At 35.3% G+C, this 24,791-nt stretch overlaps 2 protein-coding genes across 2 annotated transcripts in view; one reads left to right on the top strand and one right to left on the bottom strand.

Moving 5' to 3' along the window:
* Positions 1-3,897: 3,897 nt before the first annotated feature.
* On the bottom strand, positions 3,898-15,960 carry LOC117323362 (cilia- and flagella-associated protein 36-like). The gene is made up of 8 exons (XM_033878538.1): positions 15,832-15,960; positions 9,753-9,817; positions 9,293-9,403; positions 7,634-7,848; positions 6,952-7,123; positions 6,396-6,494; positions 4,860-5,105; positions 3,898-4,113 (listed from the first exon to the last, which is right to left on the bottom strand). The coding sequence occupies exons 1-8, from the start codon at positions 15,932-15,934 to the stop codon at positions 4,018-4,020; spliced, it is 1,107 nt and encodes a 368-aa protein (XP_033734429.1). The 5' UTR covers positions 15,935-15,960; the 3' UTR covers positions 3,898-4,017.
* A 324-nt stretch (positions 15,961-16,284) lies between these two features.
* The window catches only part of LOC117322614 (protein unc-79 homolog), a 76,885-nt gene continuing 68,378 nt past the window's right edge, over positions 16,285-24,791 (top strand). Inside the window, 10 exon segments of the mRNA XM_033877552.1 lie at positions 16,285-16,407; positions 17,054-17,174; positions 17,817-17,841; positions 17,843-17,978; positions 18,441-18,611; positions 22,027-22,113; positions 22,589-22,644; positions 22,933-23,065; positions 23,541-23,605; positions 24,109-24,267. Coding sequence (XP_033733443.1) covers positions 16,386-16,407; positions 17,054-17,174; positions 17,817-17,841; positions 17,843-17,978; positions 18,441-18,611; positions 22,027-22,113; positions 22,589-22,644; positions 22,933-23,065; positions 23,541-23,605; positions 24,109-24,267 — 975 coding nt within the window. The 5' untranslated portion in view covers positions 16,285-16,385.

The following is a 24,791-nucleotide window of genomic DNA, read 5'->3' as shown; positions in this document are numbered from 1 at the left end:
GTGATATTTATTCTCTTACATAGAATTAATATCAATTAGCAAGAAAAAACATTTTTCAAATTTCAAAACATGATTAATATAAGTATTTATCATAATCAAAATCATGCAAGATTTGACTTAACAGAAGCATATTCATTAAAACTTTCAATAATGATTTTCCAATGAAAAAAAATGTGATATTCAAATGAATGTTTACATTTTTGAAATGCAGATTCCCAAAGAGAAACAACACATAACTGTGTTGTTGTACTGTATGTACGGATAACAGAGTAAAATTTGTATACATACTGTAATATACAATACATTTACATTGTAATGATATGTCTGGTATTATATGTAGCATGGATTTCTGATCCAACAATGGATTTTCTTTTATATAATGGAATGTACCTGGAATGAAAATGTTGTAAAGCTGAATAATAAGTTTAAAAAAAAATTATGCACAGGTAAATGAGGTCACCATAAATTACAATTTGGTTTAAGGACGGAATATACAGCACAACTTTGAAGAAAAAATGGATTTGTTTAAAATACTTTTAATTATCATTTCCGTGGTATAAAGACATAAACTCCAACCACATTTTCCCCACATGTCCAGTTTCCTCTCCATGATTAATGTTATTTGGACATGGACACCGTAATCTTGATAATTATATATTACACATTTTATGTAACGTATTGATATGTTGTCTAGTGTATATAAATGCATGTTTCAATATATGGAATGAATAGATGCTATATTTATCAATCACCCAGTATTAATATAAAGAAACGGAATGTTTAACAAAGACATTATCACAGGATCAGGTATATAACACAAACAGAATTTAACATCACATGTGAATAGCTAACTCAGTTTTAAATTCCTATATTATGTGAAATGCCTGCAATGTGAATAAAATGTGAACTATTTTATACACTGTGAGAAGAAGTCGTAATGAATCTTTGGTCAAAGTTATATCTCGATTATCACAGGGATAGTTTTACATGGCGGTTCAGCCATGTAATAATACAAAATTGAAAGTGAAGAAATCCGACCACTAAGACTAAATGGGCCATGTTCACCTATACTAACAAAAAGATTTGTTTTAAATGTAAAAAATTCTGGAATAATGCCTTTTGAGCCAGAAAAGTCTTTCTCAAGGCTCATCAGAAATATCTGATCATTTAGTCTATTTTTATTTTCATAAAAACAAATTAGTTTGTATTGAAACAAAAAGAGCAGCCCAGTTAGGCCAATGTATATGCCAGATTGTATATTCCTTGTGTCTCCAAAGATAATATGATTATGTAAATTTTCTGGGCAAGAAGAAATGTCCTTAAGACCATGACTGCTTATCATCTTAGGGGGTTGTGACACAATATCAAAACACCAGTTGTTATAAACAACCATCGCTAAAATACCTGTTCATTTATTTAACTTTAACAAAAAATTGTTTTTTTTTTTTTGGTTTGATTAAATATGCAAATATTCAAGGAGGAAAAATAAGGCCACTTTAATTTGTACTTATATGCGGTTACTATAATAATACTCTAAAACTAATACCCACAGAAGAGGCTGACACTTAACAGTGTTAAAAACATACATATCTATGAGGTGAAATATAATAATTTCTATTATCAGTTTTCTATTGCTGCATGTACATAGTACATGACGAACAATTGAGAAAATAAATATTTTGGTCTAAAATATACTGGACGGAACATTTAAAAGAGATTTCTTATTTCTTCCACACAGGTACTTTTTCATTTTTGGTAGGGAATTTTTTTTTTTTTTCCCAAACCCAGAAACAAGATAGTTCTGACGTGTTGTTATTCTGAAAACCTCGAAACTCGTTATGACATTGATGGTGATGTCACAATAAATCAATTCTTTTCACCATTACAACTTTGAATCAAATGACTGGAAAGTGTGGGAGAAATTATGGTAATCAGTTACCAATGAGTGATTAGACAGAGATCAGATATATCTCCACCCTTCCGATAAGATATTTTAAGTTTAGCACTCGGCAAAGCCTCATTCTAAACTTTAAAAATCTTACCCATGGATTAAGATATCTGTTTACATTACACAGGAATTAGTGATTCTACTGTCTGTTAGCATCAAATGGATTAATAACTTGAATATCATATACAGTAACAAAAAAATATGTAGTTGATAATTTTTACTATGACTAGCTATCTGAGAGATTAAAAGACTGCACAGTGAAAATGGCACAAGAAGATTATTCTTTTGTAGAGTTGATACCAAAAGTTTTGCACTAAGAGGAACAGTTTTATTTTTATTGTTCACTGTCTCTCACAACGAAACAAAAAATGTCACTTTCTGTTTTTTTTTTTTTTTTTTTTTGAAGGGCCGAAATCAGTAACCAATTGACACAAATGCCAACTGCTGTAACAGCAGGAGAAATGGGGTCATCTCCCATGACCCATGTAATTTTATTAGAGTTAATGGAATAATTTTTGTTTTTCATCATATGTAAAGTAATAATTTGTTTACAAGTAGAAGATTACAGAGAGAAATGCTGAGACTGGCCGACAACATCTACATAAAAATACAGAAATATCATCTATAAATAGCACACAAGTCGAAAGACAGAGCAGCACACACTTGCAAAAAAAATATGATTTATAAAAATGACAAGGCTTCTCATACTTGCTTTAACATTATATAAGCGCACATTGATTTCATTAAGGCTCAACATATATTAAGAATCATCACTACTACTGACAATGTTGCCTCGCTAGAGAAAGCCGACACGAGCATACAATATTGTATAATTAAACCAATAATTAATTAGTAATACTTTATCTGTCTCGAGAATATTTTACAGAATTAAGTCAATTTTATCTTTGTTAAAGCAAAACATTTAGTCTTCTTTATAAATAGTCTTGTATCATATCAGTGGTGTCAGGATTTGACCTTGGATTGAGAAATTTTGAAGTCTATAATAAGTTCTTCAGTAATTTCATTTTCACAAATCCTCTCAAATTTCCACTTATTGAAGTCAAGAGCTATTCTTTAACAAATTTGATATGATAAAATTTAACATTATTTTTCGACAAACCTATACAAGTCTCATGCCTGGTATAGAAAAAGGTTTATCCAAATCTATTTCAGTTCGGGAGAAACGACAACAAGTCCAGTTTTGGATTCAGAGATTATGGTGGGCACTTTGTTGAATACTTACGGTATTTGAATTCATGTTTTAAGAAATATTTAAATTCATGTTTTAAGAAATATAGCAGTATAATAAATGCAAATAAGAATTGACCATGTTCTTTAAGCTAAAAATTTTGTGATTCTTGGCTCAAGCACTCTGGGCTAGCTACAGGTACGTCATCCTAGGCCCCATGTGAAAACTGCAGTATGCTATAGTGTGATTTTCAGCTGGGTCTGATGATGCAGGTACATCAACCATTGCTTTTAATATCTTGTGTTTGCATCATGTTAAAAATACTACTGTTGGCTTGAAGAGAAATCCTATATGATTTCACAAATATGTTGGGGGGGGAAAAAAACATTTTTTAATGATTTCATGACATGATTTATATAAAAATGATCATATACAATTATAACGATCTATTTCAATATTGCAATCATACTATACATACTGTAAGAGGTTTTGAAATGTTTCTTTTTTTTTTTTTTAATTTTAAAGTGTACTTTCAAAAGATTTAAACCAATCAATATTGCAAAATTAATAAACAGATAGTATAAATTCTGAATTGTTAAAAAAAAAAAAAAAAAAAAACATGTATCAGATATCTTCAATTTTAAAAACCATTAAAACAAATGATCAGTGAAAGAATTCCTTTCAATTATTTTCTAACATTTCTGATTTTAGCCTGCTGGCTATTGCACGACGCATGGCCATTTTCTTCTCCTCCTCAGGACTCATGGTTTTGCTTGAAGCTATCTCCTCTTTCTGACTTTTAAGTGCAGCACGTGCCACTCTTGCCGACGTTGGGCGTGCTTGCTGAGTCTGCTCGGCAGACAATAGCTGCTTCTCCCTCTCAGCTTTCTTCATGGACAGAAGTTTGTCTCTCTGCTGCTTCAGGTAGTCCTGTCTCTGTTTCAGCTGTGTTGGCATCCAGCTTGGACAACTCCGCCTGAAACAGCAGCATATGTTATCAGTATAACCTAATGCAGACCTAGGTTGTTTTTGTTTTTGTACTTCAAGCGGATCGGCAGTTGAGCCAGACCTACTTGTTTATGAAATAAGGATTGACCTGGTGAATTTAAGTTGTTTTCAGATGAGCCTTGATAAAGACTTTCAATGCCTGTATGGTAACATCTGCAGGTCTGTCAAGATACAAGCCTGAAATATTACATTTCAAAACAGACAAACTATTGTGAATGGATTTTTTAAATTCCTTGATCTTGATGTGTGCTAGAAGAGAGTGCACAATAAATTATAAAATGTTTACTTCAGGAGTTGGTAAGTATCATATGTACTTTTGTTCGGGAGTTGGTGAGTATCATATGTACTTTTGTTCGGGAGTTGGTAAGTATCATATGTACTTTTGTTCAGGAGTTGGTAAGTATCATATGTACTTTTGTTCGGGAGTTGGTAAGTATCGTATGTACTTTTCTTCGGGAGTTGGTAAGTATCATATGTACTTTTCTTCGGGAGTTGGTAAGTATCATATGTACGTGAATAGAATTTCCTATCAGTCACAACTAGTACTGGATTTTAATGCAGATACTGGTTGTAATACATAAAAGTCTATTCACAGAGCATATCAAATATCCACTCTTTGGGCAGCGACATCATCAGGAATCATTCTTTGACACAAAAGAAATGTTTTATCTATTACGAATTGTGAAATTATAATCCACGTAAATAAAAACTCACAGCTGCAGCAGTAACCGCTGCTGAAGGTTTCCCCGACGTGGCCTCATTCTGGGCCTCCTGCATCCACATGGCGGCTGCCTGTGATCCTGTCACCTTGGACTGTCCAGAAATGTTGGGCAGGGTGGCAGCACTCAGTGGGGCAGGCTTGATGGGAGTAGGTTTAGCCTGTACTGTTGCTGCAGCTGGTTTGACTGCAGCTGGTTTAACTGGAGCTGGTTTTGGTGCTGGTGTAATAGCTATGGAAGGCTGAAAACATGTAAATAAGGATATCAGCATACAGGTAAACTCACTATAAATATATATGTAAGCAACAGCAACCATCCTCCCTGTAATATTGAATGCATGTGAAATCAGAAGAGGAGTCCTGACAGGGCTTTTTCATACTGGATTGGGATGCGGCCTTTTTGTCTAATTTTTTAAAGAAAATTGGTGAATTGGGAAAGATTTTTTCAGGAGTAGACTGCAAATTTTGGGAATTCCATTTAAATATGAAATAATTTCCATTGGGAATTGAGCCCATTAATGGCCTCGAAAAGCCCACAGAAAAAGTCTTGCTCCATATCTAACCGAGTTCATCTCTATCATGGAAAAGCACCTTAACTTCGCGAACATTTGGGGCTAAACTTCTCGAACACTTGGGGCTGTTGAAATTTGGAAGTTTTTCATCAATACATTTCAAATGACCAATATTGCCTGAGATCCTACTTATCTTCTTTATTAATTGTTTGCTGGGTTTATAACCCCATGAATAGCCAGGGTCATTTTGAGGCAAGATCTGCTTGTAGCAGTTGGTGGCTACCTCACAGAACTACATACAGAATTTATGGTAAATTGTATTGCTAAAGGCCACATCTGCATTGATACAAGATGGTTCTTGATCTCAGCTGCCATGGGAGACAGAAACCACCTTTGGTAGGGATCGAGCACTGACCTCCAATCTTACCAGAGAATATGTTGTCTGCACATCTACAAACTGAGCTATTTTGTACTCCTAATTCTCATACTCTAAAATCTTATCTCCTCGGATGACCACCCGAGGTTATATTGTCTACCAACAGAGCTATCATGACCCATTTTTCCTATCTGATATATATATATGTGACTAAAGGTGGAAAAACTTTGATACATTTGATAATTTTAATTCCAATACATACCATTTCAAATATTTTCATCTCACATGTGAACCATCTTAGCTGAAGCAATCAATCTTTGTTGAATGCTGCCTGTTGACCTTATGACCTCACATTACATAATATTATTTTGTATCATAATCTCCAGTTGTGAATACTCAATTTAGATATTCAATATACATTATATTAGTCAAACATCAAATCTAATAGCTATGCATATGGGAATACAAGGTATATAGTTATTGGTGAAGAACTTAAATAGGGAAGAGGCAGTGAGACAGGTTGATAACTACTGATATAATACAGGTTGATGAATACTGGGTTGAGACTTAATATTTACATTGATGAATAATTTAAACAGTACAGGACAAGGAGACTGCTGATATGATACAGGGTCGCGACTTACTGCAGATTTGAGGTCTGTCAGAGGTTTTGAGGGTTTACTGGCTGCTGCTACGGCAACTGGTGCTTTAGGGGTGTCGTCAATGGCTACGTTCTGCATAGCCTGTAATATACAAATACCACAAGTATGGGAGAGTACAGAAATAAGGCTGTGACTGAAGCTCAACATTACAATGACATAAGTACAAGATTGTATTTTTTTTTCACTCAACTCATATATAAGCATATTGGTGGTCAGGGTGGCACAGTGGTAACACAGTTGCCTTTCACCTAGGCCGCCGGGGTTTGATTCCCGGATCGAACGTGAAAAGGTATGGGGTCACCTGCCCGACCACATGGGTTTTCCTCAGGGTACTCTGGTTTCCCTCCACAGAAAGACCCCAGTGCGCTTCCATACGGGCCAACAAGCTTGATTAATATAAGTTGATATAACTTGTTTCGCAATTGATGTAAAATAAAGTTTACATTTACATATATAAGCATAATGTTAATTCAACATGATGAAGTGCTCATTTTATTTTGATCTTTATTAAGATTAAAGCCCAGATATCACTGTATACCTCCACTATTTTCTCCTGTCCTTTTGTCCTTTCCTCCTCCAACTTGAGGCCCTCTGCTTGGACATGTGTGGGTGTCAACATCAGAGATGCTATCACCGCCTGTGGTGGTTCCTCCGGGGATGTTCTTGATGGTGTGTTTCCTCGTGGGGCATCCTTTGATTTCTCAGACTCCCTGTTATTACAGAAATATAAAGATGTACAAATTTTATCTCCGTCATATTTTGCGGGCTATATATATACCGGTATATACATGTATGCTGCAGAAGGGAATTACAGCAGCAAAAGGAAACTTTGTACATTCATTTGGTATTGTAGTAGGATAGTTATTATAAATTTCCACCATTTGGTTTAGTTTGGATTATTTTGTTTAACGTTCTATTTGCTGCCAGGGTCATTTAAGGACTTGCCAGGTTTTTGGAGGGTGAGGAAAGCTGGAGTACCTGCAGAAAAACCAGCGGTCTAAGGTCAGTACCAAGCAACTGCCCCACGTAGGTTTCAAACTCGCCACCCAGAGGTGGAGGGATAGTGATAAAGTGTGGGGACACCTTAACCACTCAGCCACTGCAGCCCCCCCCCCCCCCCCCCCACAAATTTTATCCACAATGATAACAATGTATGGAGTACCATTCTACAAACAATAAACAAATATCCAATCCTCACACAACTCCAATTGCATTCTTACATGAGAACCTTCCGTAGGACCTCCTCCTCGGAGTGGATATTTTCCTGGGAAGGAGGCGGAGTTTCACCAGTGTCATCTTGTAGACTACTTGGAAGGGATCCTTGTCGCTTCATGATCAAAAGAAGGGCTTGTTGCTGAAGCTCGATATTCTTCTGGTTCATCAGTTGTACAAACAGGTCAAACTGGTCCGTACAAAGGATCTGCTCAAATAATACCTACAACAACAGGATAAGAGGTTTGTGAAACGTGTACCCTCCCTCTACCTTTAATTGTTATTTATTATAAACAACATTTCATTGTTATTTATTATAAACAACATTTCATTGTTATTTATTATGAACAACATTTCATTGTTATCTATTATAAACAACATTTCATTGTTATTTATTATAAACAAGATTTCATTGCTATTTATTATAAACAACATTTCATTGTTATTTATTATAAACAACATTTCATTGTTATTTATTATAAACAACATTTCATTGTTATCTATTATAAACAACATTTCATTGTTATTTATTATAAACAACATTTCATTGTTATCTATTATAAACAGAGTCTATTTGCCGTAAATTATTGCTTTTTAATAAGAACAATATGGCACCTTTACAATAAATACTTGTCGTTCACCTAGTTAGACAACAGGATTTTGAGTCCTGATCATGCTCAGACATAAAAAGATATGGGGGTTACCATCCCAACCCTATAGGTTTGCTCTCACAATAGCTCGATATACCTCTTAACCACTTCCGTACTGGCCAACAAGAGTGATTAATATGAGATTTTATATATATTTATAACCAGGGTAGTACAAAATTATATATAAATGTTGACAAAATATAACACATGACATAATGCTATGCTACTCTTGTACGCTTGTAACCTATTGAAAAATGCAGATTCCGTAATTATATATATCACTATTTAGAGGAAAGGCAGTGAAAATTCTTATGCATTTTCATATATGGTCGAATTTATTAAATTCTTTGATGAATTTCATATGAAAGTTGTTGAAGGGTCACTTCATATGAAATTAATTTTGCATCAAAAATGGACAGAAAGTACAAATATGTTGACATGATGCCTCATTTGCAGCCATTTTGTAACATATCCTCTGCTTCAAGTTAAATCTGCAACAGCTATGTTAGGACAAGTTTATTTAGTGGAAATAACACTTGTTAATGTGACTACTAACTTGTGATTCTATTTATAACACTAGTGACCTATATAATTACAGATTTACATCATATGTGGTTATTTATTCATATGGAGTTCGACATCGGACCGAGAAGGACCACCTAGCCGCGCCCATGTCTGTCCCAGGGAGATATCTGGCCCTGTGGACGTACCGGATGGATAGGACAAGACTCACCTGAGGGGGACGCAGGCACCGGAGGCACTCGACCACCGGCCCCCTCACGTGGTCTGAACACAGCCCACGCAGTGGAAGGAGACGTTAAACCACTAACCAACCAACCAACCAAAATATGTGGTTATTATCTGTCACACTATTCATGAGACTTAGTGTACAGAACACTTGCTTTAGCTATAACAGTAACAATATTGAAAATATGTTCAAGGAAGTAGAATTATCTCGCATATAATGAAAGTGTGTTCAGTAGGGATTCTTTTCAGAAATAAGGAAGATATTCTCACCTGAAAAATCTCCCTAAGGTCTGGTCTAGCATTCATGTCCGCCAAGGCTTTGATGAGCTCGTCATGTGTCAGCTTAGAATCTCTAATGAAACCTTCAAGTAACTTCTCCACCTGTCAAGGTAAAGAATAAAATTGTGAAAATAATAATTGTCTAATGGAAGAAATGTGAAAATATCAATGTCTAAAGGCGGAAAAAAATTGCTTGCATGGCCTTCACATGGATGAAATTGTAAGAATATCATAATACAGAAATTTCTGTTTTAAAAAAATTTGAAATTAACATATATATATGGGGAAAGATAGTTACAAAGTACTGAATTCAGTATTATAAGGCTGAAAACTTTAACTCATCTATATATGCTTAACACGCTATTACATGTTACATGTATAATGTCTTTTTGTGTATATACATGTACATAAAATTATTTACCAACATATTACATACATCTATATTACTTACCAACTTATTGTATCGTTTGTGGATGGTGTGGTGCTCTTCACAGATGTCAACAGCCATATCAAATACTGAAATGTATATGGGAAAAAATAATGATAACAAGGTATTGCAAAAATGACACATTTATCCCCTCATAATCTCCTGTAAATACAAATTTGTTTGAAGGTATTCTCATACTACCTGAAGTTTGATCAAAATCATGGTTTTAAATGAAGTTGCTGGAATGATGATAAAGATTTTTATAAATACCCCTGGTAGTTAACCGTGATCTTGACTTTTCCACCCTGAAAACAAACTTCTTTGAGTTAGTCACCTACATGACCAATGGATGAAGATTAATCAAAATTTGTTTTAAATGAAGTCACTTCTGTGCTGACCAGAGGTGAGCATAGGCCTATGTACAAACATATATACAATGTATATGGATTGAACACCAATTATGCTATTAATAGAAAACTATTGGCATGTAAACCTAAGGTATGTGAGATCTTAACAACAAATGATTAATTTAATATAAGGTTAAAGAAACAGGTTAATGTCGTCATGGTTACCATGACGTCATGGTTTTAAAAAAGCTGATGCAATATGTTTCATCATGCAATTTCATATGAAAAGGAAACAGTGTAAGATTTTTCAAAATTTCACGAAAAAAGATTTAATCTGAATAAGCATGAAATTTAAAAAGACTTTTTATAATGCAAAGTCATCACTCAGATTGTGATGTCATAATCTAATCTTAATCATCATGTCTAAATATGATGTCATGATATGGCGTTAATCATCACTCTGATTGTGATGTCATAATCTAACCTTCATCATCATGTCTGATTGTGATGTCATAATGTAATGGTCATCATCACTCTGATTGTAATGTTATAATGTAACATTTGTCATCAAACTAATTGTGATGTCATAGAAGTAGAGATCAATGAGCTTTATCATCTGGGATTAATAACATATGTTACCTGTATGTGTTAGAAATTATCTATCTCAGTCAAGGGCTGATATTCTGTGTCTAAATCTACTTTTTAAAATGTTTACTGAATTACCTCCCTTGTGGACTATGCATCAGGAAGTGAATTGGATATGGAATTATGTTACTATGTTGTGACTGTCATGCTAATGTGCCAGACAGCTTGGACAGGACTATAAAACCTAACAAACAGCCCAAGGGATGTTCTTGTTTCCTGTGTAAAAGAGTTATTCCATGTGGTATATATGACAATTGTCTTCCTTAAATAAAGAGGAAGGAGAAAGGAGAAAAGTCCCCCCTCTCTGACTCTCTCTCTTTCTCTCTCTGACTCTCTCAAAATAATAATAATAAAACAATACAAATACATTGAATATTTCTTATGTATACATTTATACATTGTATTTCTGAGGGATGCTGACTCCAGATGATAGGGCATCATTCCCTCCTGGGATAACATGCAAAACTATAATGTCTACTAATGAAGGCCCTCAGCTGAAGGCCATAAGCAATTTGGTATATCACACAAATTACTTAAGGCATTACATATATATATAGGTGTGTGATGATGTACAAGACTCGAGAGGCTGGCAGGCCATACTGGTAATTCTCGTGAGGTTTTCCAATCAATATCTGAGATTTTATCATGTGGTACTAAAACGCGATCAATAATTAACGAGGATAGCGATCTGATAATCATCACTGCCATTAAATCAAATAAGTATAATAAGCCCGGAAAGTGAAATGGCTGCTGCAGCTAATAATCTGGGGCAATATATATATAATGTTTAATGAACCAAGACCATTAACTGCCCTCCCTATTATGGAAACTTGACACAGCAGTAAGAAATGGTGAAAATTTAAATGCCAAACAGCAGAAGTTTTAACATGAATCCATGATATCCAAAGTAAGCATTAGAATTGTAACTGCTGCCCCCATTTAATTTCATGATTGTAAGAGGCGACTAAATTTGTTTTTTCTTCTTTCTTACAACTTTAATGTTCCTAAAGTCCCCTTGACACTGCCTCACTTTCGCCCTTTAGTTGAATGTTAATTTTTTTCGGGGGCCGCGGTGGCCGAGTGGTTAAGGTGTCCTGAAACTTTATCACTAGCCCTCCACCTCTGGGTTGCGAGTTTGAAACCTACGTGGGGCAGTTGCCAGGTACTGACCGTAGGCCGTTGCCAGGTACTGACCGTAGGCCGGTGGTTTTTCTCCGGGTACTCTGGCTTTCCTCCACCTCCAAAACTTGGCATGTCCTTAAATGACCCTGGCTGTTAATAGGACGTTAAATAAAAACGAACCAAATGAATGTTAATTAGCCCCTGTGAGGAAGGATTTGGGTTCTGTCCTCTGACTGAGACTTTATAAATTATGTCAAGATTGGATCTGGTCATGTTTTAATAAAGTATGCAGCAGAACGGTGCATTGATGGAAAATTTCTATAACATAATAAATTGAACTGCAATAGATCATAATGCCATTCATTTATTCAATCTGGGTTTGAAATAAGCTAAATATCAGGCCTGCTTGACAACTTTGAAGATGTCTATTTGTTATTGAAAGTAACATTGATCATCTCTTGAGTCTTCCATGCTGCCCGCCCGCCCGCCGCACATTGTAAGTTGTGTATAATCATTTTTTTCAAGTTTGGGTGATCTTATCATCATAATAATGTTTTACCCAAATGAAGACCGGCGGTCAAAGCTGCATATACATGTGGTAGCATCTAGTGTGTATTACAGAGAAAGTCAACATACCAGGTTCTGAAAATTTTCAGAACGATGACATACATTTCCAGGGGATATTCACACTCTAGCCTATTGTGGTTGTGACTAGCTAATTACCAACTCTGGATGGAAGGAATTTATGTTTAGCTTAGCGGTATGCTTACAGAGCGTGACATCGCTAGTTTGAGTCTCAGCATAGGCAGGTTGTTTTTCATTTCATTTGCCTAATTACACTCTCAATGATCTGCTGGAAGCCCTGGGTTAGCAGTTTGCATTTTGATCTAGCCAGGAAATATTCATAATATATACCATTTGTTTATTACACATCTCTTTTGAGAGTTACATGTACAAACGTCAAGACAATCATGGCTTGAGGTTCCCAGTTTTGGACAGGAATTACCCTGACCAATATGTGTACAGACTCATCATCAACATTGTCAAGGTTGAGCTGTGGACTTACAATGTACTGTTAGAGACATGTTGACAGTATAGGTCATTGTGAGAGTGTGTGTCTTTGTGATGCATTGCAGGCAGAGCTCAATCAATATTATACCTGTGCTGACTGGCACATCAAACACTACAGTTCTGTAGTAATGGAATCATACTGACAATGTAGACAGTACTCTCTACCACTATACAAAGCTTTAAATAATAAATCATTTATTATAAACTGGAAATCATATCTCAGACAATTACAATCTAACAAAATGATGAAAAATCAATTTATTGACAGTATTGATTTTAAAAAAGAATTTCATGAAATATTAAATTCAAATTGTTTATTTTACAGCATCTAAGTTCAATGTCTTTATTGTAATCAATTTCAACTCAAACTTTGTTTACATGAGAGCAATTTCTAAAATAAAAAAGAGGGCTACAATTTCTAAAATAAAAAAGAGGGCTACGATTATATGACTATTATGGCTTAGAAGACCATGGTATGTCATTTTTTTCACTGCCTCTACTTTGTACATTAAACTGCTGACACATGATCAAGAGCAAAAAGTTAGGTAGTTGCTTCTTATCTGGAAAATTATTCTTCAGATTTATCTTAACAGAAGGAGAGGAGATTTTGGGATTAAAAAAACAACTCTGTACATATTTTTCTGGCAATAATAAACAGATATGCTCTGCCTCCTCAAAGCTGACTCTAGATCTACTCTCAAAATAAAAAATGCACACTCTAGAAAAGATGAACAAATTTGGTCTGACAATCATGATCAGATCTCAAGAATTAACAGATTATCAGTTATTTAAAAAATGATTTAGATTCCTATATGACCACCAAGTATATACATGTACTTAAATTATAGACCTCATGATTTTCTTAAAAAAAAGTGTTTCGTAGTTTTGATACAGTTAATTGAGGGGAAAACTCAATTGTACTAAATATACGTAGGTCATTAGGTCACGAAAATTCCCCACAGGCGTATTGTTTTGTGATGTATCTATGGAACATGTACAAATTGAAAAGAAAAAGCTACATCAATAAAAATGGAAATAATCCCCACGCATATAGTAACAATCAAAATAAAAAAAAATAAAACTCCCCAGAATTAACAACTAACCATACTTAATTAGAGTAGGTCAATTAATTAAAGGTCAGTTACTTAAACATTCGTGTTTCATCTTGACTACCAGTAAACTGTATACATCTTTGACCCTTGTAATCTTTGATGAAAGTCAAGGTAATATTTATTAACAACTCATTCCAGCTACAAGCTTGGCATGATCAAATATCACATACAGATCTTGGTTAATAACTCTTCTTTGATAATAATGACCTACCAGGGGTGATCGATGCTGGAGGTGTTTACTGCGAGAAAACTGTTCACAGAAACACAATTATCATTCCAATAGAAAGCTTACTAAACATCAATACCAAAATATCTATCTGATGAGTCTATTTAAGTATTTATATCATACACATACATATACCTATAGCTTAATAATTTGACGACTAAAACAGTTGAGGTATTAATTTAGAGCAAACGTTGAATGTTAAAACTTCTCGCTCTTAAAACAAATACTTAGGAAAATGAAGTGCAAGCCAGGGCTTATGTATTCACATCTCAGTGACACCATTGCCTACTACATGTATAATGAAACTGAAGATCTTTGGATATTGGCCATTTCCAAAAATGACAAAATATCAAAGATGGATCTGGAATCCAATGAAGTGAGGATGCATGGATTAGATGGAATACATTTGTAAAAGGATAAGATCAGAATGTCTTGTAAAGTGTACTCAGTGTTAGATATGTATACACATGTTGTCCCTGTGATTCAGCTGGTAGAGCTAGACTAGACCAATCCATACTACAATCTACTTTGGCTTAGTTGCTAGTGTCACAGATGATCATGTTGGAGCTAGATCTAGGATCCCGTCAGAGCTCTTGGCAGGAGATGTGTTGTCCCTGTTTTTTCATATTGGCACCCAATAAAATCCCGTGGTGGTAGTATCAGAATCGAGTCTGAATGTTGAGATTTAAGAAATCTCAAGAAAAAGGGGAAGTACAGGTGTAAATTGAGCCAGTCATTGTGGCTTTTACATAGTACTAAATATAGTCTCGCAGTCACTCTGACTCAGCTGATTTAGCATCCTTCAGCTGCTGGTCGAGCTAGTGACTACCAGTACATCACACCTAAGATCCGGGTTCAATTCTTGCCAGGGCAGTCAGCAGGAATGTGTTTTTCCATGTTCTTCCACAAATTTATTAGGTCAAATTTACGATGAAAACAATACTTGTTACAGAATTCTTGAGCAAATGAAAAAGAAATTTACGATGTAAACTATACTTGCTACAAAATTCTTGTGCAAATGAAAAAAAGCACCTTAGACGATAAAATGATAACATGGTCCTGTACAAAATATTTTAAAAACATCTTATTCTTTGATTTGATTCTTTGATAGATGGTGGCCATGGGTAAAACAATGCCTTAATGGAAATTTTCCAATAGATTATTGACAGATTCATGTAAATCACTTTTGTTGATGTTGTTCAAACTTAAGCATATGATACTTCCCTTTTGTATGTTCTGCTTCAAGTATGTACATTGCATTGATCAACATATTCCATTAGGCTATTCAGCTCTGAAGAACCAGTATGGAATTAGGAGAGACAAATTCTTCTGGTCATATTTGTGTCAGAATCATTATATGATAATAAATGCAACAAATGAGGGACATTTACCATGAAAGCCCAAACGACATTTTCGAGTTCAAAGAAAACCATCATATCGGTTATCCAGCTCTGACAAGTCTAATTTGTAGAAATCTGCTAAATGAAATGAGTCCTAGGCAACGCATTTATCGGCTAATTACGGACCATCGTAGGAAAAAATATAACATTTTTACATTACAATATGTAAAATGTACTTACTCAGGCAGTTTTCTTCCATGTACGTTATCACTGGTATCTGGAAAAAGGGGTTGCCCAGAAAACAAAGCAACTGATCGTAAACCCAGTCCGACCTTTTCGCCATCTTGCTTGTGCTGTATTAGACCAATCGGAACGTTTCGAGAATTTTCCTAATGAACGCACTTGCTAAGAAGTGTCGACGAGGTTTTATACCCATGTAAAATACTTCCACGTTAGGTAGATATTTGTACTTCATTTCGTGTTTAAAATCTGAAACAGGGAAAACACCATTTTATCTGATATCACATGACATTTCTAAAATAAGATTTAAGACGTGTACCGAAGTTAATGTAATAGTAAAGATTTTGGCTAAAAGACAATTTTCAAATATGGACAAAAAATAAGAACGACACCGATCAGCAGCAGTAACTTTTTTTCGGAACTTCTCGGATGTTAACAACACTTAACATCGGACCGAAATAAGAAGATGGTTCAATGGACCAAATTGTTGTTATGATTTGGGCAGATATTTCTTCGAAATAACCTTTCACTTAGTCTGCTTTCCAGCCATCAAGATGACTACAAAGGCAGCCACTTGTGAGTATATTTTCAGCCAGTATATGCATCTCGATAAAGCAAATTTCTCAATCAAATAGATGGGATGTTATGTAATTTGTGGGCTTTCAGCGATGTCCAGCTGTTTGTTTTCGTTTCTTAGATATGTTGCAGTTTATTGACTCCTTCGTCTTACAGCATTGTTTGTGCAAATCCATATAATATTGGTATAGCAATCTGGCTATAGTATTATAAACCTTATTGCAAAACAAAAAACAACAAAAAAAAAACAAAAAACAAAAAACAACCACTTTACAATTAAGTCAATCTATCATTGCTATTATCTAACTTGATGGAGATGCATTATTGCCCCCTCTGTAGTTTGTAAAATGTAAGAAGTTGATGAAGCAGTTACAAGAATTTGTATGTCTTCATGCAATTGTGTCTATATTTTTGTTTTAATTGGATATGAAGGTAAAAGATTACATCTTACAGGGGCTATCTTACTGTTAATTAAAATATCATTTGATCATGAAGTTCCCACAGTTTGTTCCTTATGATCTGTATATAAATGTAGATAAGGGATAAAAACAAAGCTTAATAAAATTCCATTACATTGTAGTTAAAGTTATATATGATTTTGCCTTGATATTATGAACATATTTCTTTAAATTTGTTTTCATTGAAGTTGCGTCCAAGATCCATAACCTGAAGGATTACAGGTATCGCATCATCAACAACACTACGCCACAGCCTACTGGTATTGAGATCGAGAACACACTCAAGTACTTTTCTCAGTCACTTCTCAGGTACAAAGATAAATAATATCAACATTTTAAGAGTCATAATTGATGATTTAATATGTTTCATTGCATGATGACCTATCTGTTACAGTTCATCAGTATCCCTTATGTACATTAATTTTATACATAACATTTCCTCTGGCCCCAACACCAGATGTCTCTCTAGGTCTGGGCCTCACACAAGACACCAGTTTGTGAAAATGTCTAACGACTGGTGTTGGGGTCTGATGAAACTCAGACTAGATTTATAATTATTCCCTTTGGAAAGGTTTATTATCAGATCTAGACTTCTGATATATAGTACGGCTCATCAGTATCTTTTCCCTTTGTTTTGTTGCCCAAAAGAAAATCATGCATGCAGTCAATTGTATTTTTTCCACTATTGTACATCTGTGTTTTCATACATGTATTGAATTCAAAATTACAATAATTCAACTTCAATATACAATGTACATAGTTTACAGAAAAAGTATTAATTTTTGCCAATTTTGTTTCATTTAAAGACATTTTATATTTTCTTGTCGGTATTTAATGGAAGAATTATTACTAAAAATACTATAGTATGTTATTATGAAAAGGAATGAAAAGGTTTAGCATTGAACTTCATTTTTTCAGTCTTTACATAATGCCACACTTTTTCTATTGCAGCGTGCTGAAGGATGTCCCTAACATTCCCTGCTGAGAGTTATGGCCCGCGCCAGAGAGACAGTGTCAGACTGTCTGTGTTTCCTAACCTTAAGTATACAGAGCTCTACTATGCCGTTCTGGACATGATTGATATTGTACCAACCATGCAGGTAAAACAGCTAGGTAAGTCTGCATGATTAAAAAGACCTTAAGTATTTGTGTTTTCTGTTAAAAATGTTTTAAGTAACAAAAATAAATTGTCAAAAAACATGAGTTTTAAAAATAAATTAGTGTGTTTTTCATTATTTTTTATCTAACAAATTCCTTGATCCTTATTGATTTCCCAAATTTTCAAAACTAAGGTAGTTCATGTACATGTCATATTTATACTGTGACAACCTAGAGATTCAATGCATAACTCAAAGTTAAGGGGTGGGCTTATTACTGGACAATGATAAAGCATTTGTTATTGCTAGTAATTTTACTGAGCTACAGTAAACATGGTTGGGCTTATATATTAGACATATTAGGCTTATTGCTGGGTGTTGTACATACACAGTATATACAGCAGGTGCAGCTGCATTGCATTTACTATAAAACTGAAAATGACACAGACAGCTGTTATATAAGATATGATTATTACAGAGATCGGGGAGAATGTACTGAAGGTGCTGGGCTGTCTTGTACCGTTCCTGGAGCATGACTTATTGGATTCTCTCCCTTACACCGTGGCCTCTACACTGGCTATTTTCCCCCCGACCCTCCACAAAGACACCATCGACTTGCTCTGTAGCAACATGCTGCCGATGACACTAGGTAATGTATTCATATAAAACCTATGTTAAGGAAGTCATCTGTTTCTATGTTAAACTCTGTTGAATACAAGCCAAAATATACCGCTTGGCTAGACAGAACTTCTCTTTACCTGGATTGGTTGAGTGCAAGACTAGTAAGCCAGAGGTCGTGGGTTCGATGCTTAGCGGAGGCATTGGAATTTATTTAATCTGACATGTTCTATAGTTAATTTCTCTTTGTTCATTATCCCAAAAACCAGAATTAATTATAACTAAATGTCTTTGTTAGTCACTTTCATTTCCTGGGATGAAACAGCAGACAGTCAGAAAATCAGTGATATAGTATAGTGTAACAGTGGTAGAACGCATATATGTTTATTAGCCCACCATCATCAGATGGTGGGCTATTCAAATCGCCCTGCGTCCGTGGTCCGTCGTCCGTCCGTCCGTCCGTCCCTCCGTCCGTCCGTCCCTCCGTCCGTCCGTAAACAATTCTTGTTATCGCTAATCCTCAGAAAGTACTGAAGAGATCTTTCTCAAACTTCATATGTAGGTTCCCCTTGGTGCCTAGTTATGCATATTGCATTTTGGGACCGATCGAAAAACAACATGGCCGACAGGCAGCCATCTTGGATTTTGACAATTGAAGTTTGTTATCGCTATTTCTGAGAAAGTACTGAAGGGATCTTTCTCAAATTTCATATGTAGGTTCCCCTTGGTGCCTAGTTATGCATATTGCATTTTGGGACCGATGGGAAAACAACATGGCCGACAGGCAGCCATCTTGGATTTTGACAATTGAAGTTTGTTATCGCTATTTCTGAGAAAGTACTGAAGGGATCTTTCTCAAATTTCTTATGTAGGTTCCCCTTGGTGCCTAGTTATGCATATTGCATGTTGGGACCGATCGAAAAACAAGATGGCCGACAGGCAGCCATCTTGGATTTTGACCATTGAAGTTTGTTATCGCTCTTTCTGAGAAAGTACTGAAGGGATCTTTCTCAAATTTCATATGTAGGTTCCTCTTGGTGCCTAGTTATGCATATTGCATTTTGGGACCGATGGGAAAACAACATGGCCGACAGGCAGCCATCTTGGATTTTGACAATTGAAGTTTGTTATCGCTATTTCTGAGAAAGTACTGAAGGGATCTTTCTCAAATTTCTTATGTAGGTTCCCCTTGGTGCCTAGTTATGCATATTGCATTTTGGGACCGATCGGAAAACAACATGGCCGACAGGCAGCCATCTTGGATTTTGACAATTGAAGTTTGTTATCGCTATTTCTGAGAAAGTACTGAAGGGATCTTTCTCAAATTTCTTATGTAGGTTCCCCTTGGTGCCTAGTTATGCATATTGCATTTTGGGACCGATCGGAAAACAACATGGCCGACAGGCAGCCATCTTGGATTTTGACCATTGAAGTTTGTTATCGCTATTTCTGAGAAAGTACTGAAGGGATCTTCCTCAAATTTCATATGTAGGTTCCCCTTGGTGCCTAGTTATGCATATTGCATTTTGAGACCAATCAGAAAACAACATGGCCGACAGGCAGCCATCTTTGATTTTGACAAATGAAGTTTGTTATCACTATTTCTGAGGAAGTACTGAAGGGATCATTCTCAAATTTCATATGTAGGTTCCCCTTGGTGCCTAGTTATGCATATTGCATTTTGGGACCGATCGGAAAACAAGATGGCCGACAGGCAGCCATCTTGGATTTTGACCATTGAAGTTTGTTATCGCTATTTCTGAGAAAGTACAGAAGGGATCTTTCTCAAATTTCATATGTAGGTTCCCCTTGGTGCCTAGTTATGCATATTGCATTTTGGGACCGATCGAAAAACAACATGGCCGACAGGCAGCCATCTTGGATTTTGACCATTGAAGTTTGTTATCGCTATTTCTGAGAAAGTACTGAAGGGATCTTTCTCAAATTTCATATGTAGGTTCCCCTTGGTGCCTAGTTATGCATATTGCATTTTGGGACCGATCGGAAAACAAGATGGCCGACAGGCAGCCATCTTGGATTTTGACCATTGAAGTTTGTTATCGCTATTTCTGAGAAAGTACTGAAGGGATCTTTCTCAAATTTCATATGTAGGTTCCCCTTGGTGCCTAGTTATGCATATTGCATGTTGGGACCGATCGAAAAACAAGATGGCCGACAGGCAGCCATCTTGGATTTTGACCATTGAAGTTTGTTATCGCTCTTTCTGAGAAAGTACTGAAGGGATCTTTCTCAAATTTCATATGTAGGTTCCTCTTGGTGCCTAGTTATGCATATTGCATTTTGGGACCGATGGGAAAACAACATGGCCGACAGGCAGCCATCTTGGATTTTGACAATTGAAGTTTGTTATATTTCTGATGAGCAACCAGTCAGAAATTTTAATCAAATTTATAAAGGATTTCATGACAATTTAATTATAGTTTATTTTTGATAAACATGTACTGTGATAAATATAATTTGTTAACGTTCTTGATATACATTTATTATATACAGTAAAACACGGTTATAACGAATCCCAGGGGACCAACTGAATCAGTTCGTTATATCGATAGTTCGTATTACATGTATTACGAATTTCATTGTTTTTTCCTAAAAACTTCGCTGTATGAATATAGTAAAAATAAAATTACAGCAAGTATAATTAAAGAAGCGATTCAATATTTTAAGTCAGTATAACTTTCTGCGAAACTTTTCCGGGTGAGGCAAGTGTGTACAAAGTACTAAAACATCTGACATATCATATTGGGACTCCAGAAAATGGCTTATCCCGCGTAAATAATCACTCGCCGTAGCACCACTGATTACGGAATGTTCCTACTCTGTCTCTATTTTCTCTTCGTTTTCACTGTCCAAAACGTTCATAATGTCTTTTACAACATCTGCATCAATACTGACGAAATCGGTCACGGTGACCTTTACCCCGGAAGTCTCGCTTTCACTAGCTCTCAATCGCTTGATGATAAAGCCATTGCGAAACATACATGTACTGTGTACACACTAATTAGACATCTAAGAATGGATTAACAACTTGACATAAAAATCATCGACAAAACAGCTCACTTTATTCAGGGGTCATCAAAACATAACTCACCGATTCAATCGCTGTACAAATATACACCCTGAAACATGCCCTCGGGTGCCTATCGATTACACCGTCGTGATCACCAGGGCATGACTCCGACTTCGGAGATGAGTTCGTACTATAGTGTTAAAATAACATGGAATTTCAGCCGTCGGGACAGCTAAATTGGTTCGCTATAGACAATATTTCGCTATGTGAAATTCGCAATATAATTACAGAATTACATAGAAGTAAGAGGGAGAATAACTAGGGAATCGGAATCAGTTCGCAATATCCATAAAATCGCTATAAGCGTGTTCGTACTAAACATGTTTTACTGTATATGATACATTTTGAATTGTAGGATTCGATGGCTGTCTCGAGCCGTCCTATGCCAGTGAGTCCGCTGCGGCCATCATAACTATGGTGTTACAGCATACAGATAATGGCTGTAAGTATCCTCAAACATTTTATTTAGACAAGTCGGCCCATCACTCACAAAAGTATTTTGTATCATAACCAGTACTCACAAAAAATATTACCATATTCTACCTATATAACGTCCTGGTCCTACCCTATAATTATAAGCACACTCTACTTTTTCAGAAAAAAGATGATGTTAATTGAAACATTCTGACCTCACTGATATGCTAATAGAATTTTAAGTCCTTTAACCAAGACTGTTTTCACTACATAAAGAGTTGTAAAAAAAAAAAAAAGTTATTTTTTCCACACAAATTTAACTCAAAATATTTTCGCAGTACATGGTTTTACTAAGCATGCCCCTTTTGTGTTTTTTGTAAGCAGAGAATGTACTTATTAGGTTGAATATGGTAAATAGAATTTGGTGATAATGTGGTCACTTACACAACACCACTGCTATTTGTTTGATATTACCTGTACCCAATGTATACTTGCTGTTGTAGCCTTCCACTCTCAGATCATGGAGTGTTTTATGAGCATCAAGCGGGACCTTATTAAGGTGAGTTTTATAACCAGCAAATTAAATTCATATCTCTCTCCATTCTGGTCTATTTCCACTTGAAATAACTTTAATTTTTCAGAAATACAAATATATAATTTTCCTTTCTTTGAATACCAATTTTGTTTTTGCATAAAAAAAATACAATAACATAGAATTTCAATCTGCATCTTTTTTATAAGTGTTATTGTGAGTTGAATACTGTTTGACAAATGTTGATATTTCATAGTTTTTACCTATCTATACTTATCGGTCAAAGAAACGATGTATAACATTGTCTTTATACAGGACATCCTCAGTATCATTGCCTATGGTCCGCCAGCGGGTCGGGCACCAGCGGCCAACCTGTTGTTCTACTACTGGCCACAGCTGAGTCCATCACAGTCGGACACAGGGAGGCGCATTAATTACAGATATGTAGGTCAGTACTGATGTCTGAAGTATCCCTGATTCATATTTAACATCCCTCTTTATTTGAAAGGTAAATGACCTAATGGATCAGTAAAACTTTCTTTATTGTATAGATATCTTTAAAAATCCAGGTACATGTATATGCCAGAGGAAAGACCTATTTCAAATATATATTTTTCATAAGATGTCAAAAGGAAGTCTATAAAGTTTTGTAATTTTCTTTGACTTGAAAAGCTGAACATGTTATACTCTTCCCATGGAAATTTCAAAAACTTACTGACTGATAGGTTAAGTTCTAGAAGAAACATGAAAAAGATAGCCATAGGATTGCTATAATTACTAAAGTTGGTTTGTAATCCTCATATGAAATGAAATGAATGTTCTATTTAGTTCTGAATAACTTGACTGCCTTATATAAAGTTTTGTATTTATCATTGATTGACAAAGTGAAATATTTCATGTTTTGTGTCCTGTATTTTTTTAAGCCTGGCCCCCGGTCCTGTGTCAGAGGCGAGGGTGTGTAAACTCCGGAAACTGCCAGGCTGTGAAGGTGAGGATTGAAAGACATCCGTTACAGAATGATATGGCTATCAATGTTGTCTGATACCAGGAGTTTGAAATATATTTGAATTTATTTGGTTGAAGGTCAAATTTGAGCTCACACAATCGTATGAAGATTGTCATCTATTATAAATTTTCCATCAAAGACTACTCTTTCAGAAGAGCCAAGCAGATTTTAACCAAATCTAGTATGAAACATCCGCAAACAAGCAAAAAAAGTTAATTTTCTATGAATAGAGATAGTAGCCCCTGTTAGGAGAGAGATAGCCTTAATGACATGTTGACACAGAAGGGGTCATAAGGGTAAGCAGAATGTTTGAAGTGAAGTTAAATTATTTAATATCTATTTAAATAATTCAGCAGTGTATTTGACTGTTAATTTTGCATTTAATATTATACTCTTATTAATAATTACTAATATTATGTAATATCATGGTTTATCATGTAAATAATATCATGTAATATGATGGTAAAATGTGTGTTTTGGTTTAGATGTGTTTGAACCCCGCCCTGGCTATCCACTCCGGTGACAAACCGCCTCCCCTCTACATCTGTAGTGACTGTGCTGACGTGCTGAGGAAGGAACACAGCGAGTATATGACTGACATACTACTGCCCATGTCTCACGCTTCAACCATCTGTGAAAATAAGGTGAGATTTACAACTATGAAAATAAGGTGAAATACAACTATATCCTCCCTCTCATGCTTCAACCATATGTGAAAATAAGGTGTGATTTACAACTTTCTACCACAATACCCTGTGTTATTTCACTCAAGTCATTGTTTAAATGTGCCGACTGTTGGATATATATATATATTATATTCCACTAGTTGAATATGACCTTCCGGTAATAAGACTTGGCCACATTTCCGTTTTATTCAAGCCAATATTATTGTGGTAGAAACAGGTCACATGACTCGTGATTTTTGGATATGGAATTTATTTCACAATTGTTAGCTATTTTTTAAAACTTACAAAAGACACAAGCTTTCGAGTGTCTTTTGTAACTTTTAAAAAATAACTTACAAGTGTGAAATAAATTCCATATCAAACAACCACTCACTGTGTAACCTCTTTATATCCTCTCTCTAACGCTTCATCTGTGAAAATACCTTGAGATTTACAACTATATCCTCTGTCTTACGCTTCAACCATCTGTATAAATGAGATTT

Source organism: Pecten maximus, chromosome 3 (assembly GCF_902652985.1).
Source record: "Pecten maximus chromosome 3, xPecMax1.1, whole genome shotgun sequence".
Lineage (NCBI taxonomy): Eukaryota > Metazoa > Mollusca > Bivalvia > Pectinida > Pectinidae > Pecten > Pecten maximus.
This window is presented reverse-complemented; position numbering and strand designations above follow the sequence as displayed.